The sequence below is a fragment of the Hyperoodon ampullatus genome (assembly GCF_949752795.1).
Source record: "Hyperoodon ampullatus genome assembly, chromosome: 4".
Taxonomy (NCBI): Eukaryota; Metazoa; Chordata; class Mammalia; order Artiodactyla; family Ziphiidae; genus Hyperoodon; species Hyperoodon ampullatus.
The window spans coordinates 74,931,600-74,950,447 of record NC_136917.1 but is presented as its reverse complement, the minus strand read 5'-3'; the positions used below and the strand labels follow the sequence as shown (position 1 = coordinate 74,950,447).

Sequence of the window (18,848 nt, the reverse complement as noted above, 5' to 3'; positions counted from 1 at the left end):
CGCAAATGCATTATTATTACTAGAGGACATGTGTATAGCTTAATGAAAGCAGATTAGTTAGTAGAATCGCCTCTGTAAAGAATCAAAATGATTTTTGAGGTTGTCACATCAAAAGACAGAGATGGATTGATATTTAAGTGATACATCAGGTACAATGAAAAACTACGAGTCACTTTAAAAATGAATATCTAAGGTTGCTGAGAGCTTATCAGGTAAAAGAGTAGACAGTACATAAGAAATTTCAAATTAAAGTAGAATATTGTAAATAATATAAGAATGAACTGCTGCTGAGAAAAATTAACTTCTGTTGGGGGCTCTGAAGACAACTCTTAAAAAAGGATGTATAGAATGTGAACCTGTCTTGAAAAGTAGCACTTGAGAAAGCCGATCTGGCAGAGGGAGCATCATAAGCAAAGGAGAGAGCTTCTGCTAAGAAAAGGTAGAAAACAAATGCTGAGCCTGAAGAGACTGTGCTGGCTAGAGAAATGAGATGTTGGAGAACAAGAGGAGTGGTCAAGTGAAAACACTACAGAGACTTTAAGAGCTACAGATAAATTTCATATTAATACATTTTTTGAAGCATTATGGAATCATACTAACACCTTTCTCCTAAATTAGAAGACACATTTTCCATAAAGCTCTACATTTATCTTTAAAACAACCTTTCCTGAGTATTTATGTATGAAGTGCATACTAGCCACCTGGGGTGAAAAACCCCTGCACTCCAGGAGATCAGTTTTAATGAGGAGAAGTAGCTGAATAAGGAGACAATTAAAATTCAGCATATGATTTATGAATGCAAAAACTACCTTTATGCAACGCTAGTCAAAAAGGAAATCACGCATTAATCCGATTGTGTCCAAATCACACACTGAAGAATACCAATCCAAACACAAGACTGAGTTATTGTAAACTGAGTACAGAATCAGGAGTCAAGAGCATTGGCCCTGCACAGGACTGTCTTCCTGGACAGAAGCTCAGAAGTGGGCCTGGCTTAAATTTACCTTCAACACAGTCGTGAAATACTTAATAAGTTTATCTGTGAATTTGAGTTCTGTAAGTGAAATCCAGTGGGACAATGAAACATATGTCAACGGCTTAGTCTCAGGTCAAGTGTGGTCTTACCTGCCACATACTTCCATTTGGGTTCTCTGGCTTCCTACTTCCCTGTCTCTGCCCAGCAACTACTGTCATCTTGGTCCACTACAGGTACTCCTCCCTGAGTCCTCAAGCATGGGTCCCAGGCACCTGTGAAGATGTGCACTCGCCCCATGGCATCCCTGTGCTTGAGGGAGCATCACATTAAACACCAAATAGAAAGCACATGACAGGTCAAAAGACACCACGGAAGAAAAGAAGAAACTTTTTCCTACTTTTTGAATGGGGAGGGGGTGTCCTGCATTTTCATTTTGCACTGGGCCCCTTAGATTATGTAACCAGCCCTGGAATCGGCTCCAGCTGGGCAACTCTTGACAAGACACTTGGTTCCTCGAAAGTTAGTTTCCAAACCTGTAAAATAAGAATAATATTTCCTATCTCGTTGGATTTGACTATTTTGGAGATAATTCACGCAAAGGGTTTGTCCCAGCACTTGACCCATTTTAAAGCTCTATACTACCAGCTGTTAACTATTAATATGTTATTTAACTCCGACTCAGTCCCTCATGTGTCCTCTACACGCAGCCTAATACTTCAAAACAGCCAATCTCACAGGCAGCATAAAATGTGCATCTTGGTTTTGCTTTATAAGTTCCTTAGACCTTCTTACAGTGTGCAGAAAAATATGTCCATGCTTGGGTTATAAAGTGAGGCTGGTAAAAAAGCTGAATCTAACAGATGTGTTTGTTAGAAGCGCAAAAATCTTCACAAACGCTAGATAAAAATTCGGAGCAAAATTGGTCGCTCAAGTGATCATTTCATACAGGCTTTCACCCCCATTGAGACACGAAAAACAAGGTCCTTACACAGCTGGACCCACTCTGCGAACGAATATAAGAAAATTAGCAACTTGAAAAACTTCTAAACAAGGCAACGGCTTCTGGAGCGCCCTCTTTACCACCGGCCCCTGCCTGGTTTCCATAGGAACGCGCAAAGCAGACTGGGAGCACTCCACGCAGGAAGTTGTTCTCCGTCACTTCCGTCCTTTACCTCAGAGTCGGTGTACCTTTTAACTCGCGCCTCGGCTGAAGCAGTCGGCGGATGAATTTTGGGCCAACGAGGCCGCCGTTGGAGGGGCGTGGCAACGCGCCCGCGTTCTGGCCGATGCAGTTCACGTGCGGGCAGCAGGGGATCCTCTTAGAGCTACCATGGCCCAGCCGGGGACTTTGAACCTCAATAACGAGGTGAGCACCGAGGTCTAGAAACTTGTGGGACTGACCTTTAGGGCCCTCAGAACAGCTCTGCTGCGTCTTTTTGAAGGGCCTGGGCGAGGCGGGAGTCAGGCGAGTTTTCCGCAACTCAGAGACTGACAACCGTAACTCCCCACCCCCACCCTCCTACCCCCTGGTTTCTAGGTGAAGCGTCTCTGGCCCTCAGTCCTCGTGAGTTTTTATTTGTGGTACTTTGGGAAGATCATTTAATCTTTTTATTCAGTGTTCCTCTGTAAAACGAAGCTCATGATAGTACCTTCCCCAACAAGGCTGGAGTGAGAATTAACTGGAGTATGTAGTGTTTGCACAGTGCCTGACAGTAAACTCTCAGTATGTATTTCCTGCCTTTTGTTGACTGCAGAAAATGAAAGGGAGAGGTTGAGAGCTGTAGCTTTTCCTAAGAAATTGTTCATCTTGAATGAGACCGTATCATTTATAAGGATGTACGCTCGCCCAGTACCTCATTTTTTCTTTCAGCTACTGTCCTATTTCTGTGCGTCCATTTACAGCAAAACTTTAATACTTGCTGTCCACAGTTTTCATCTCTCCTTCTCTCTTAAATCCAGTCTCATCAGACGTTTGCCCTCATCACCTCCACCGTTACATGTCACCAGGTTACCATTTCTGTCATTATCCCTTTTCTAGTTTCTGCTTCTATTCAAGGAAGTCATAGTCATCAAAGACTTAAAGTAAGCTGGAAAAGTGGGGATCAAATGAGGACCTCACAGCTACAGCAAAGGAAATTATTCGCCGTTTTTATTCAGTGGATATATGAGTCTGCTGTGAGCAAGCCACTGTTCATATTACACAGTTTTGTAAGCAACCTGTTCTCAGGTAGGAAAGGGTAAGCAACATCCATCAATGATACAGGATAATGCTCACAGAAAAAAGTTACGTAGTGCAGAAAAATTTCCAAAGAGGGCAAAATGAAATGAGTGATACTTGTTCTTGGTCTTTAAGGGTCCTACACAGGATTGCATTCAGGAATTCAATGATGGAGAAAGAAGGTGTTCCAACCAGAGGGACCAGTATAAGCGAGGAAAGCATGGGAGTGGGAAATCCCTTGGATTGTATAGTAGTAGATAACTCTCTACTGATGAGAACTTGTTGGATAAAGTAGGAAATAAAGCTGAAATGTATTATTGCCTTACTACCAGGTTAGTAAGTCTGGGTTTCACTTGACAGTGGAGAACAGGGTATACTGAAGAGAACTCTTGAAGGTGTTTATATTGATAAACATATGTCAAGCTCGTGCTAGTTACAGAAAGCATTTGGTGGTCTTTTTTTCCCATTAAATTCCCTAGGAGGTATAAAAGATGTTAATCGGAGTGATGTCCTTGGAAATTCACTGGAAATACTAATGAACTTCCTGTTCAATTTCGAAATTACTGTGAAAGGAGTGGTGACAGTCATTTACCCCGCTCTTCACTTAAGGCTCTTTCTTTTTCCACTTAGTTTCCAGGCCTCTTCAAAACAGTTAAAATTTGACCTTTAGGAAGTCTTCAGTAATTCACCTCAGTCTGGGCTAGGTGTCTATTCTTTATGCAGCCAGGATGCTTTCTACTCTGAAAACACTTGTTTACCTGTTTCTCTCTTTTGGTGTGTATGTCTGTCACCTGCAACATATGTGGTCTGTAACTGTGCTGGATGATTGAATGAACTTATCCAATTAGGAAGTTTATACATCCCACATTGAAGTAAACCTTACATGTTCTAATATGAAGGTAGGAAAAAAAGGACAGAAGAAAGTGGAGGTGGTGGAAGAAAAGTGTTATAATTTAAAATTAATGGGAGAAACACTACTAAGGGAAAAACAGTTGTTTACATAAAAATTGAAAAACAAAGGGGGAAAAATGGGACAACCAATTAGAAAAAAATACAGCAGATATGACAGATAAATGGCTAATGTCATTACTATAAAATAGCTCATGGAACTTAAGAAAAGTCATCTTATAGAAAATTGGTAAAAGAAATGAATTAAAACTTCTTCATGGAAGAAATATATATGAAAAAGAGTTTAAATTCACTGTTATCTTTCCTATCTTTCCATTACTTTTCCATCATCACCCCTATCTTAGTCCAAGTTGTATCTCCCAGCAGAGCTACTATCCTAGCCTCCCAGCTACTTTGACTTGTTTTCTCATCTCATCTCTCTAGTATAGCTGGAGTGCTCTCTTCAAAACAAATCTAATCATGTGTTTCCTTGCTTAGAACTGATTTGGTGGCTTCCTGTTGCTTTTGGTCAAGACCGATCTACACAAAGCCAGTCTCCACTGTTATACCACTACCCTCACCGCCCTCAGGCTGTGTACTTCAGCCACACTGGCTTTCCTCCACTATCTAGCATAGCCTTCTCCAGATCTTTTGCACTTGCTGTTCCTTTTACCCACAGCTTCTTTTCCTCTCAGTACATTTTATACTTCTATTTAGTCACTTTCTCAGGGAAATGCTTCTTGACTTTCATTTACTCCTTTTGTAAGCTCTTGTAGCACTATTTACTTCTTTTTAGCCTGTGTAAGAATTGCTTAATGTGTGGGGCATGTGAATGTGAGAGAGAGAGATTTCTTATGCCCTCAACCTGACTAAATTTTTGCTCACCATCATATCCTCAGTGCCTGTCTGTTAAATGAGTAACTTGAGGCATCATTTTTATGATCCTTAATAAGTTAAATTAGGTCTCCTTAACTGAGATTCAGGAATGAATTTCAGGGATCATATAACTGCCTGAAATTATGTGTAATTTGTTGTATTTAGCCTGTCTCTGGGGGAGGGGGAAATATTTCATAGGTTTTATCACATTTGCAAAAATTTGTAAATCTCTGGTATTATCTTTGGAATATTGGTACTCATATCTGTGATTAATTTGATTGGAATTCTTTTTCCATAATTTTTAATTATAGTCTTTTCTTTTAAAAAGTTATGTGTTGGGCTTCCCTGGTGGCGCAGTGGTTGAGAGTCCGCCTGCCGATGCAGGGGACACGGGTTCGTGCCCCGGTCCGGGAAGATCCCACATGCCGCGGAGCAGCTGGGCCCGTGAGCCATGGCCGCTGAGCCTGCGCGTCCGGAGCCTGTGCTCTGCAACGGGAGAGGCCACAACAGTGAGAGGCCTGCGTTTTGCCCCCACCAAAAAAAAAAAAAAGTTATGTGGCCAGCTAACTTACAGTATATTTAATTTCCCAAAATGTCTTTTGTGAAAATAAAAGCCAGCTTGCAGACACAACTATTATATTATGCTAACTTTCAATGTCTTCAGCTCTAATTCTAATTTTTTCAATAATTTTCCAGGGCTAAAGGCTGACATTTATAACACACTTCCTGGCTCTAGGTTCTTAAAATACATGTATTCTTCTGAAATAATGTAAAATTCTACCTTTTTTTAAAAATAAAGTATTACTTTTTACTTTATCTTATGATTATTTATTGCATATTTTATCTTCACAAGTGCTCATGTGGACTTTGAAGAGAGAATATTTAATTGATTTATTATAGCAGCTTCCCTAATCTTTAACATAGTACCTTGTGTATAATAAGTACCATATACTTGCTGGGCAGATAAAAGTATGGCTAACTCAACTTGAATCACCTAATGTTCAGATGAGGGGGAGAAATCTGCTAAATGAAGACTTTTTTCTCCCTTTCCATTAGAACCAGAGAAGGGATGTACAATTGAAAACGACAGTAAGCGTTTAGTGAGTAAAGAATTGGGAAAACTAGAGCTGGGTTTCCTTCAGTCATTTGTTTCTTTAGGCAGCAGTGATATATAAAATCAGAATTAGGAGGTGAAACGTTCTGATCTGGTACTCTAATTCCACAGTAGGGCCAAAGGCTTCTGTATGAAACTGACATTATTTTATTCTTGATAGCAGATTATTAAGAAGCTCATTAGAAAATTGCTTTCCATGTCCTGCAAGATAGTAAAGGTAGAAACTAAAATGCCAGAGAACAAAATGATTTGCCTTTACTTATTTGTAAAAGATAAGAATGTCAAGAATTGTGTTTGTATGTGCTTCTGAAGTTGCAAAGCTCCAGTTTTATAATTAAATATGTGATACTTTTTAATAATTCTTTACTGAAGTAGTAGACTAGGGTCCATCCTTAAGAAGAGAACCATTTTCTGTTTGGTTGTTAAACAATTCTGGGAAGTTTTGCTAGGTGGCAGCATATGCTCAAGTTGTAGATAATCACCATGCACTGTAGAATTTTAAAATTGTTGCTCATCAGAAATAAAAAGTATAATTCAGTACTAAATTATCATCCAAATGGCCAAATTAGAAGTCCTCTGTATAAAGCTGTAATTAATATTGTTAACTATGAAATAGTTCAAACATATGGAAAATGATATAACAAATGTCCTTATAATCTGTTTTCTGTATTTAGCAAGTGTCAATATTTTGCCATATTGTAATGCTTAATTCCACCCATCTTCTTTTCCACCTTAGATGTATTACTCATTCAGCGTGTTTTCTCCTATGTATTTTTTTATAATTTTTATAACATATACCCATATTCATACCCAGTGTATAGTATTGTGTTGTATATTTTTACACTTTGCATGTGTGGTATCATCCTGGATAAATGCAGTACCATATGTATCATTCTAAAAGTTACTTTTTTCACCAAACAGTATTTTCAGGGTTTATCCATAATACATGCAGATTTCCTGCATTGATCTAAAATGGTATATTGCTTATGCTTTATTTATATGCAATATTTTATCTCTTATGCAACATTTTGTAAAAAAGCTGCATTGAATAGTCTTGTGCATAGCCTTTTGCTATAGCTGGAGGTATGTCTTCTGGACGGATTCCTAGAAGTAGAATTTTTGTTAGGTGTTGCCAGAGTTTCCTCCAGAAGGAGTATACCAATTTGCATTCCTACCAGCAATGTATGAGAGTGCCTGTTTCCTCACAGTCTCACAAACAGAATGTGTTGTCATATTTTTTTGTATTTGCCAGTCTGACAGGTGGGTAATGAATAAGCAGAAGTTTTAATATATTCTAAGAAACAGAGATATACTCAGATTTTTCTTAGCACTGCAGACTTCTCTAGAGCAGCTAGCTCTTAGAATAATTGTTTTCTAATAACCATGGGTTTTTGTTATAAGTTGATTTGTATATATAGCAAAGTTAGTACATTACCAAAAGAGGTTGGCTAATTGACTGGCTAGCAGATAGCCAACTACGAGTCATTTCAAGGTAACATTTATGTTTACTTTTGTCTGTGAACCAAAGTTTGCTCTCAGCTTTGTAGATCAGAAACTTGCTATTGTTGTCACCCCAAAAATATTCTCAAAAAAGTATTCTCTCAAAAGCAAATTCATATCAACCATAAACTTATAAGAGACCATATAAATAACAAAGCTAGTTTATTGAGAAATATATCTAATGTGGATACTAATGCTCACATTGTAAGACACATTCTTTTCCTGTCTACTGATCCACATGAGCTACTTGAAATACAGAACCACAAAAAGGGTTTCAGGTGCATGGTTCAGCGTTGGGCTGTGATACATCTGTCCCCATAATTGAGTTATTCCAGTACAAATTGGAGTTCCCAGGTCTTTGAGCCGGGGAACCTTTCTTTGGAATCTTCTTGATTCAGACACTGCCAGCTTTTGCTCTTTGTGGTTCCCTTTCCTGTGTTTTAAGTTGACTCTTGCCCATATGTTCACATGGTCTTTTCCCAGTCAGGTATATCAGCTTTTTATTTATTTATGATTGTGTTTTTGTACTGTCTACCTAAGAGTTGATCCAGGTTACATTACTGTGTTCAGATTTCGCCAGGTTAACTGAGGGCATCTCTATGCCTAGGTTCTAGGCGACACCTCATTTTCAGTGCGTGTATTTTGTGTGGGTGTGGATGTGTGTGTTTTAGCTCTTTTTCTTGTGCTCTTATAGATTATTAAATGCATTCTTTTGCAGCTTGGAAGCACTCAGCTTGGGCTTATCAGTCTTGGTAACGATGACCTACAGAGTTTTGTCCTTCAATTTTTGACTTCAAACTCTTCCCTTCCACTTCTTTTTCATTTTGACTTCAAACTCTCCCCTTCCACTTCTTTTTCATTTTGTCTCTTCTCTTTCAGCACATTTCATTATTCTGCCTGTTTTGTCCTTGCTTACTTTATTTCTCTTTCCTTCTTTTCCTCCTGAACAATATTATACTCTTTTCACATTTCTAACAATGACAGTTCTATTTGCTTTTGGTTGAAGAATTCAACAAAGCATGTTGCCCTTAAGCAGTACATTAGCTTTCTGACAATACTGAGTGTTTTAGGCCTATTTGTTGACATCTGGGTTATCTGTCAACCAGCTTCATAATTCCTGGGTAACAAATGAATTGGCAACCTTTTAAATCCTAACTAAAAGGCTACTGGTAGCTGTTTGTCAGTTTTACAAAAATAAATTTAAATGCTTGGAGAAAGCTAGGTGTTTGGGGCAGGCAGTGTGAGGAAAATAAAAGTAATAGTTCCATTTTTACATGAAGTGAATATACTTATTTTTTTAGTATATTAAACTTAACAAATACTGGAAAAGTTAATAAGCTAGAAAAGCATTTTTTGGCATTGGCATGAAACTAAGTACATGAAGCATTCCCTTTGCTTTTCAGAATTCCCTTATGCAGTAATGACAAACATAGTACTTCTTAAATTGGAATTTTAAAATTGGAGTCTAGCTTTCCCAAGATTGAAATGTAACTGAGGACCAGTTCTTCCCACTGCAATTTATTAATTAAGTTTGGTTAAGAGCAGTTAGCAAATAATATATAATCATCTCATGCACCTACAGGGTACAGCAATTAGAAATATTTGTTACTATATTTTAATGCATAATTTATTACTTGCTATTTATTTTATGAATGACTTAACTTGCAAAAAATGTATCATAACCCCCTATTATGCTGCTTATGAAATGTAGCAATTCATTTTTCCACTTAAACCTTGTCTAAATGGCTTTTGTTTATGCAAGTATGATTTTTTTTCTAAATAGATCTAACTTTGAAACAAATTTCAAAGAGGTTAACATATCTAGTGGAAATCTGATTACTCTACATTCTGTTATTATGTTGCTCTTTTGAAACAGTGAATGAACAAGTGAGTACTGCTCCCTTTCTGGTCATTTACTTAACAAATATTTATTGAACACTTATTGTATGCCATCTACACTATGCTGGGTGTTAAGATGCAATGTTGAATAAAACCAGATATTTGACCTTTGTGGAATTTATAACCTAGTGGGAGAAAGACACATTAAGCATAATCAGATTAAAAGTAAAATATTAAACTTAAAATAAGTGTCATGATAATTCTAGAAGCACTTTTTGACCCCTGAGGGAGGCCAGGAGACACTTTATTGAGAAATGACAGTTGGGCCAAAATCAGAAAGATAAGATGTTAAGCTAACATAGAGAGAAAGCAGTCCTATCAGAGAAAACAGCAGGTGTAAAGATTTGGTGGTAGTTGTAAGCATGGTGAGGATGGAGTAAAAGATGGCCCATATGGCCATTCTAAGAGCAGTTGGAAACCAGTGAAGAGAGTTAAGTAAAGGTGTTACATCAGATCTAAGTGTTAAAAAATGTATTCTGATTGAGTTGTGGGTAACTGATTGGAGAAGGGCAGGAATGGATATTGAGAAAACAGTTGCCAGTAACTCAGCCAAGAGAGCCAAGAAGTCAAGATAGAAGAAAAATGGTACAATTTGAGAGGTAATTAGGAGATAAAATTATCAGGACTTGATAATAGATTCAAGATCCAATAGATTCAATAGATCCATTGTGAGGGATTTAGAAAAGAAAGCTACCTATAATGAGCCTAGGTTTATAACTGAAAGGATTGCTCTGTTCCCTTAAATATGAAACACCAAAAAAGGGATCCAGTTGGGAGTGAAGAACATGGGTTCAGGTGTGAGTTGGAGGTGATTTTAAGCATACTTGAAATGTAAAGTAGGCAGTTACACATTTAGGTCTGGAGCTAAAGTGGAGATCTCATGTGAAGGTAGGAATTTTCGAGTCATCTTTGTTTAGGTGGCAAATTAAAACTGTATACACACATACGATCACTTAGGGCTAAAAAGTATATCTTGAAAAGAAGAGCTGGGCTAATCAGTTCAAGACTGATTAGAGGTGGATGTGCCTTCACAGAAGACCAAAGTGAAGTAGCTAGAGAGAAAGCAGGAAAACCAGGATAGTATTCTGTTATGGAAACCAAAAGGAGAGTATTTCAAGAAGGAGAAAGTGTCCAGCAGTATCAAATGCTGCTGAGACTTCAAGCAAAATGAAGTCTGAAAAATTCTTGTTGGATTCAGGGACTTTTAGACATCATTGGTGACTTCTAGAAATCATTGTGACAGCTTTTAGTAGACTAATGGGAATGGAAATTAAACTGGAATTTTGTGGCATGCAGATAAGGAGATGGTGAGTTTGAACATCTCTAAAAGCTTGACTCTGGGGCAGTTGAGAGAGGGTGCTCCGAGTGAACTTTGTACTGAGATGTTTTGTTTGTCTTTTCTGTAATGAAAATGACTCAAACATGATTAAAGATTAGTGGAAAACATCCATTTAAGAGATTGACAATGCTAGAGTAAATGGATAGTTTGTAGTAAGGGTTATAGGAAGGCAGAAGAGGATGGGATCCAAAATACAGTTAAAAGATTAACCTCAGAAAAGTTCAGGGATATTTCTTATATTGTAACTTTATCAACAGAGGAGGATGGGTGATGCAAGTAAATTTACATTCATGGTGGTAGAAAGAGGATGTTTCCCATCTGATGTTTATTTTCTCCATGAAATTGAAAAAGAGAGAAGAGTAAAGTTAGATGTTTTAGGAAAGCAGACACAGATTTAAAATAGTCATTATAAAGTGAATTGACCAAAATATATATGTATAATAGGATTGCTAGGGGCCTCCCTGGTGGCGCAGTGGTTGAGAGTCCGCCTGCCGATGCAGGGGATACGGGTTCGTGCCCCGGTCTGGGAGGATCCCATATGCCGCGGAGCGGCTGGGCCCGTGAGCCATGGCTGCTGAGCCTGCGCATCCGGAGCCTGTGCTCCGCAACGGGAGAGGCCACAACAGTGAGAGGCCCGCGTACCACAAAAAAAAAAAAAAAAAAAAAGAAAGGGACTAATCATTTGAGAGAATGTATAGGGGTCAGTGAACTAGTGGTTCCAGTGAAGTCGAAGACCATTATGGTGGGTGGGGTTGAACAAACAAGCTGAAAGAAGTTGTAATCTCAGTGCAGAGTATTTGAATTGATGGTTTTAGAAATGGAATAGTATGAGCAATGACTAGAACTACGTGTGACCATGGAAGTGGGTGGCTATGATAGAATAGATTAGGTCATTAGAAAGGAGGAAGTCAAGAAGTGAGGATATAATATTGGGGTGGGTTATTCAAGTAGACACCTACATCACCCAGAATAATGGCAAAACTTAGGCTGGAGAGAAATTGTAAGTTGGTTGCCAATATTGTCAATGATAAGGGGGTGAAAGATATTAATGAAGGGTAAGAGGTAACAGCTAAATGCAAGAGCCTTGTAAAAACAGAATGATGTTGATACTGTTATTTTGGCAAGAAGAATTTGAGGATTATGTGTGCCAAGCACTCTTGCAAGGCACAGAAAACATGTAAATATTGCAAGGCCCCTGCCCTTCAGGAGATTATAGACAATAGAAAAAGACAGCCACATGAGCAGTTAGTGACAGTACAGTGGTAGGTGCTACCTACAGGTATAGTGGGAACTCCAAGGATGGAATGGTTATCTAGCTGAAGAAGTCATTGAAGATTTCACTGGAACGATTATCTCTGAACTGAATTTCATGTAGTTCCTGAAGTGGAGGAGGGGTGAAGGATATTACAGGAGGAATTATAAGATGTATGCCTCTTAACAATGATAGAAAACACAGACTCAATAGCATCCCATTGCACTAAGTACTATTATAACATGTGGTTCTTTATCATTGGAATATTTCTATCTCTTGGCCAATAATTCTAGTTTTTTGTTCTTAGACCTCAGCATTGTTCTGTAATGGGGCGATTTAAAGTGTGTGTGTGTGTGTGTGTGTGTCCACCTGTGTGTGTGCCCTTGTGTTTTTTGAGTTATGCTTGAAATAATTTATTACTGAATAAAAATAAAAGGGGTGTGCTAAAAACAAGTAAAATAAAATCACTTTCATGCATTTGCTTTTGTTAATACAAATGCCCATTCAGTAAATTAAATTCCTGCGATTATGGGTGAAGCTTTGTTTTAAACCACAAGGATTCAAAGATAAATGTGGTGGTCTCTGATGTCAGGGAGCTCACAATTTATTATGTTCCAAGCCCAACAAGATATAAGTGTAATTTAAAATACTAGCCACTGGGAATGCTGTGATTTTTTCTTTTTTTTAATAAGTTGTTTCTCCTAAGTCCTCAGGCGCATATTTAGAATGTTGATTTCTTATTCCTTCACTGTTTATGGAAGAAGTTTGATTTCATCAAACTATGAATATAGTTAAATAAAGCTTTGATTAAAGTGGTAGACTTATTCTATTAATTATTAATTATTAATACTCAAATTAATACTTATTAATACTCAAAATAAGGTATGTTTCTTCTTGAATTAAGAACCTCTCTAATTTTGGCTTTATTCCTTGAAGGTTGTGAAGATGAGAAAAGAAGTGAAGAGAATCCGAGTTTTGGTTATCCGAAAACTTGTCAGGAGTGTTGGCAGACTGAAGTCAAAAAAGTTAGTCATCTAAAGTCATGGTCCTATGACTAATAAAATGTCAAAAGTTGTCTTTATTCAGTATTTACAGAATTTGAGGGTAGGACCTAGAGGAGTAATTAAATGTCTTACTCATACAGCACTTTGATCCTATCACTCAGATAGGATCTGAGTGAGATAAAATGTGCTCTGTCAGCATGTCCTTACATAGTTTGGACCATATTCAATTAAGATATATGATAAATTCTGTTTTCTCAAAAGTCTTCTTGTGGCTTTTTCAAAGTGAAAATCCTTTGGGGTTATTTATGTATTTTATGTTATTAGAAGTTATTTTTTTAAGATGTTGATATAGTTTAACAAATCAAGATACCTTGAATCAGTTATAAAGATTTCATATCACCTTATTCCTTGAATTGATAATTAATTTGAAATCTTTAGTACCTTTTGGAAGTGTTTATCAAAACATTGTGTTCCATTTAATTTTTTTGAAAAAATAATGTTTTGTATTTTTGGTATCACTAGTATTACAGAAAAAGTATGTTATTTATAGTTCTTATGCTTTAAGCATGAATACTTACAAAGTCTTCAAATGTGTTTTGTTTCTGATTAATTTCTTGTTTTTTATTTTGTAAATGTTTCATAAGATAGCCCTTCTCTCTGATATAATCATGTATTTAACATCTTTATGTATTCATTTAATTCCAGAGAACAGTTGTCATTTAATAAAATTATATCCAACCTTGTAGCTTATGAAACTTAACTGTAGCTTATAAAACTTACATGAAATACAATGTGCTATTAATCAATTGATTAGAAAGTATTATTTGTCTTTCCTATTAAGGAATTAGAAGGCAAACTGTCTATCAGTGGTAATAGTCATTGATATAATACCTGGACAGTGCTTATTTTTGCCAAAAGCTTGGGTTTGTTAATGGAATTGGGGTATGTGTTGGATGGGGGAGAGGGCAGTGCAGGATAACAGAATGTTTGTTACTTAGAGAGTTATTAAGCTCTTCTAAAAGAAATGGAGAGACTTTTCATTATGATTCTAGTCTAAAATAAATGGTTTTTCTGGCTACATATTGTAATGTGTCTTTTGTAGGGGTACCAAAGATGCACTTTTGAAAAACCAAAGACGAGCACAACGATTGCTCGAAGAAATTCATGCCATGAAGGTAAGAAATTGTGTGGATGTGTATATACGTGTGTTTCCATGTCTCCTGTCAGCCTGCATTCTGTGTGTGTTTGGTGTTACTTATTTGAATATAATTGTGAGTTGACCAAGACTTATTTGTGTGGGTCTGTTTGGTGAAGAGTGTAGCACGTTTAGAAAATTGTAATATGTTTGTTTGCATTATTCTATGTTTTTTACTGAAGTTGTTAAAGTACTAGACTAATTTGAGTCAAAACTATGCCAAACTAAACTCATCTATGTTTAATAATGCTTCATACCTAAGATTTTTATTTTTACTTTAACTTTAGGCATCAAGTCTAAGTTAAGATCAAGTCTAAGTTAAGTTCATGCTGTTTGGTAATGTGGATGGTGATGTTGGTGGCTGACATCATGTTTTGCCTATTGCCAACTCAATAAATTTTTGTGTGGTGGTGTCAGCATTTTATTCAGCTCTGTAGTAACTTGAAATAGAATTAGTATTGGACAAAAATGATCCGTATTTTTGTTTTTTTCAGCCAGACTCTTCACTAGCATAATTTTTAGGTCTTCTCTCTGTTCTTACTTTGTGGAAACTTTCATTTACCAAATGACATACTATTAAATGTCTGGGAGACTCTTTTATTGCAGTACTGAAAAACAACATTTGGTACTAGCAATTACCTTAATTGCAGGGTCATTTTGCATGTATGTTTGACTATTACATTTTGGTAGAACTTCTAAGTTTTGAGGTAGATAAAAGAGCAAGAGAAATCTCTAACAATATTTTAATTGAGTTAGATTATCAAAGCTTCTCACAATTTTTTCCTTTTGAAGGATGATAAAGTGTTCTATAAGACAAAGTTACCATAGTTAATCTGAATAGAAACCGATGTAGGACGATTCTTTGGTGTGAGGTATGGTTTTTGTGGGGGTTTTTAAAGTTTGTTTTATTTTCACAGGACTGTAAAATTCATGGAATCCATTTGATATCTCATAAGTTTTAATACCCTTGTTGTCCAGTCACTCATTCAAAATACTCTGTATTTGACTCTTAATTATTATTTGTATCACTTTGTATTACACATCATTTAGACTTTTTCTTTTTTTTCCATAAAATTCCTGTGAGAAATAAAATCTTTAGAGATTTTTGTTTTTGAGGATAACACTAAGGTAGGAAGTTATGATTTATGCGGTTGTCTTTCACTTTCTCTTAACCAAGCTCCTTACTAAATTATATTCCTTACCTAAATTTTTCCCTGTAATTTCTTCTGAATAGTCATTTTTATAGTCCTAAATTATTCAGAGGCTTTGAGCTACTATATAATTGCTGATTTTATTTTACCATGGAAAGGATGGCTTATGTATAATAAGCCTATGTACAGTATGTCAGGAGTTTGGGAAGAAAAGGTATTCATTAATCTTTAAAATACTTCCCTTCCATAACTCTCAATAATGAATTTAATTCAGTTAATTAGAAAGAAAAGTTGTCCTATTTTATCTATATGTGCAACTTATTTTCTGTAATTCTTAAACCTCATCAGCAATAGAAAATCAGACTCATTGATAATTAAAGTTCATAGGTTTACAAGATTACTATATCATGATCATAGTTTTTGTTTGTTTTGTTTCTGTTTTTCCTTGTGTTTATAAAAGACCACTATGGAATTGTTGCCTCATAGAAAGCTAAAATTCCTAGCCTGGTATAGTCCTTGAATTCATAAAATTAATAGTATATATATTCCTTGAGTTAATGTCAGTGGTTAGCGTGGTTTAGTTTGGATACTCTGCCTTCAACTCCTTTTGTAATGGTATTTAAAAACTGGATTAAATCTAAGTATAAAAACCAGAAAAAGAGTAAGTCTATATGTTTGCTTTCCTTACATGTCAAATTTCATTCTTCATCTGTGGTTCTTTTACAAAATTGGTCTACTTTTCTAAAAGAAGCAAATACATAAAGCATTTTTTAAAATTGAAAGGTCATTTGTAATTTCTTAAGGGAGTGTTTATCATGTACATGGGAGTATCAGAGAAATAGTCACAAAACAGAGAGCTCACAGTCTCAATTAAATTTGGAGAAAACCTCTTCTTACTCATTTTTCCAAATGAATTTTTTCCTTGGCTCATATACCATTACATTTTTAGTCTTGTTCATGACATACTGTCCTATACTTGCTTTATATGATAATAGGGTATTTTGTTGCAAGAAGACTTCCTTAAGAAGAAAACCGGATATATTTTTAGAAATGGGAGTTTGTTTTTTCTGGCCAAGGGAAAAAAAATGGCCTGATCTTTATGATACTATAAAATTATAGATTCCAGTTTTATAGATTGTAATGTATAAATAGGAAAGAAATCTTTGCTACCTTTTCTAATAGTATTCACACTTTTAACTTTGATACTAGTATATACACTGGCTTTTGAAGGATATTAAAGTAGCTTATTGACTTTTACAGATCCCTAAGTTATTTAGCTAGAGAAGGAGATGGTAAAATTAAAGTGTACAGTGAAATTAATCAAAATGTCCAAGAAATCTTTTTCTTAACAATAAAGGTAATATAACTAGCTTTTATTATTTACTATGTGCCAGGCACTATATTGTATGTTTTATATTCACTATCTCATGAAATAGATATTATTATCCCTATCTTACAGAATAGGAAACAGGCTTAGAGAAGTTCAGCAACTTGTTCAAAGTCAAATAGTTGTTAGGTGGTGAACGAACTGTAACTAATTATAAAGCTGATACTGTTAGCCATTTCACTGCACTGCTTCATTAAGATGAGAACTTCTGAAATATATCTAGTCTCTACTCTCCTAAAGATTGGATGAAGTAATATAATAAGCGTGAAACTTGCCCTCTAGGAAAAAAAGGCCCAAAGATGTTGAACAAGTTTTCAGATTCTTTAATTCCTCACAGCTAAATATACCCAGTTACCTCTTTTTTGTTTTTTTTACTTTCTCCTCTCTGAGGCCATTAATTTTCCTTATGCTGAATATTCCTATGCAGTGAAAATTTGTATATCATGTGAGATCTTGCTCTGCCTGCTACCTTTTACTTCTCTATTTTAAACCTCTTTCACCTTTTGTTGCATTTTTTTTTCTATTTTTACATGTTCTACTCTCTATTATTAAAAGCATCCTTTGAGCTTTATCAGCTGTTAGGATTGCCTTGTCTCATGCTCCATCATGGCCTGTTTCTAAGTGGTTGTCATTAGTGGATCACAGATAGGAAAATGGTATAGATTTGATCTTTAGAAGCATTATATAAAATAAAGTAAAGTAATACATTATCAAAATAATATAATAACTACAGTTGACCCTTGAACACATGGGGTTTGGGGCTCTGACCCTCTGTACAGTTGAAAATCTGGGTAATAGTTGGGTATAACTTAGTGTGGGACCTCAGTATCTGGTTCTGCATCTGCAGATTCAACCAACCTTGGATTGTATAGTACTATAATATTTACTCTTGGAAAAAAATCCTCGTGTATGTGGACCCATGCAGTTCAAACCCATGTTGTTCAAGGGTCGACTATATATCATATCATTTGAACTTAACAACTCTAAAGTGGGCAAAATCTTAATTTAAAGGACATATTTAGACGTGTTCTAGACTGCACACACCCCTTGGTTGCATGTTTGTCATATATAGTCATATATTAATTAGAATTTTATGGTATTTCAGGTTATATATGCTTTTTAAAAATTTTTTGAGATTTTTCTCTGTAATTTCACATACTATGATTTTGTTAAGTTTTTTCCATTATGAATGCTTAAAAAGAAATTTGCCATAGGGTAAAAGATACCTTTTTTTGTCCTGAAAGTATACTGTGTTAATTATTTGTGTCAAATTAACATTTAATTCACTTATTCTACTAAAGTAATAGTATTAATACTATTGTTATTCTAAGATTGTAATTATTTTTGATAGTTTCATCTTTTATTTGTAAGCCAATCCAAAGAATCATATCATCAAATCAGACTCATATATTAGAGATCTTACCTAGAATCCAGCTTTACTAATAGTTTCAAAGATAGATACAATCAGAAGGCATAGGTGAACATAGGAGAGATTTAGGACTCTCCATGATTCCATAGGTCCTTCCTTTCTGCATCAGACATGTACTTTCTGGCACAGAGTAGATGAGATCTTTAAATGAGGAAGTTTAGGTATTACCTAATAGCAACAAGCATTTAGATTTTGAAACTTATGCATTCTGTACCCCAAGGTTGTGTAGCTTACATGATATTCTCCAATGTGCCATCCCTCATAAATTCATAGATTCTGGGTTAGTTTACTGTAAGCATCCTTAACAACAGGACATCCCACTGAGATCATTCATTAGATAAGGACTTTCCTCCTAACAAAAATCATTAGCATATTTACCAGGAGAACCAGTTATCAGCATATTAACAAGTAGATTAAACTCCATCACCTACTTTTCCGAGTTTCTTCCTGGTAAGGGACGTGAATAGATCCCAAGACAGCTGTTTTAATTCTTCCCCTCTCTGATTTATAATAGTATGCCTTTTGGCATTTTTTCCTTCTGTTTGTATTTCCCTCTTACTTTTTGGAAAATATTTCAAACCTATAGAAAAATTGTAATGTTACAGTATAGTAATAATACA

At 35.9% G+C, this 18,848-nt stretch overlaps 1 protein-coding gene across 1 annotated transcript in view; it reads left to right on the top strand.

Moving 5' to 3' along the window:
* Window positions 1-2,306: 2,306 nt before the first annotated feature.
* SRFBP1 (serum response factor binding protein 1) overlaps window positions 2,307-18,848 on the top strand; it is a gene marked incomplete at both ends in the record, with an annotated part of 60,488 nt that continues 43,946 nt past the window's right edge. The window contains 3 exons of the mRNA XM_079701833.1: window positions 2,307-2,342; window positions 12,999-13,087; window positions 14,169-14,241. Coding sequence (XP_079557959.1) covers window positions 2,307-2,342; window positions 12,999-13,087; window positions 14,169-14,241 — 198 coding nt within the window. The remainder of the gene's footprint in view (window positions 2,343-12,998; window positions 13,088-14,168; window positions 14,242-18,848) is intronic.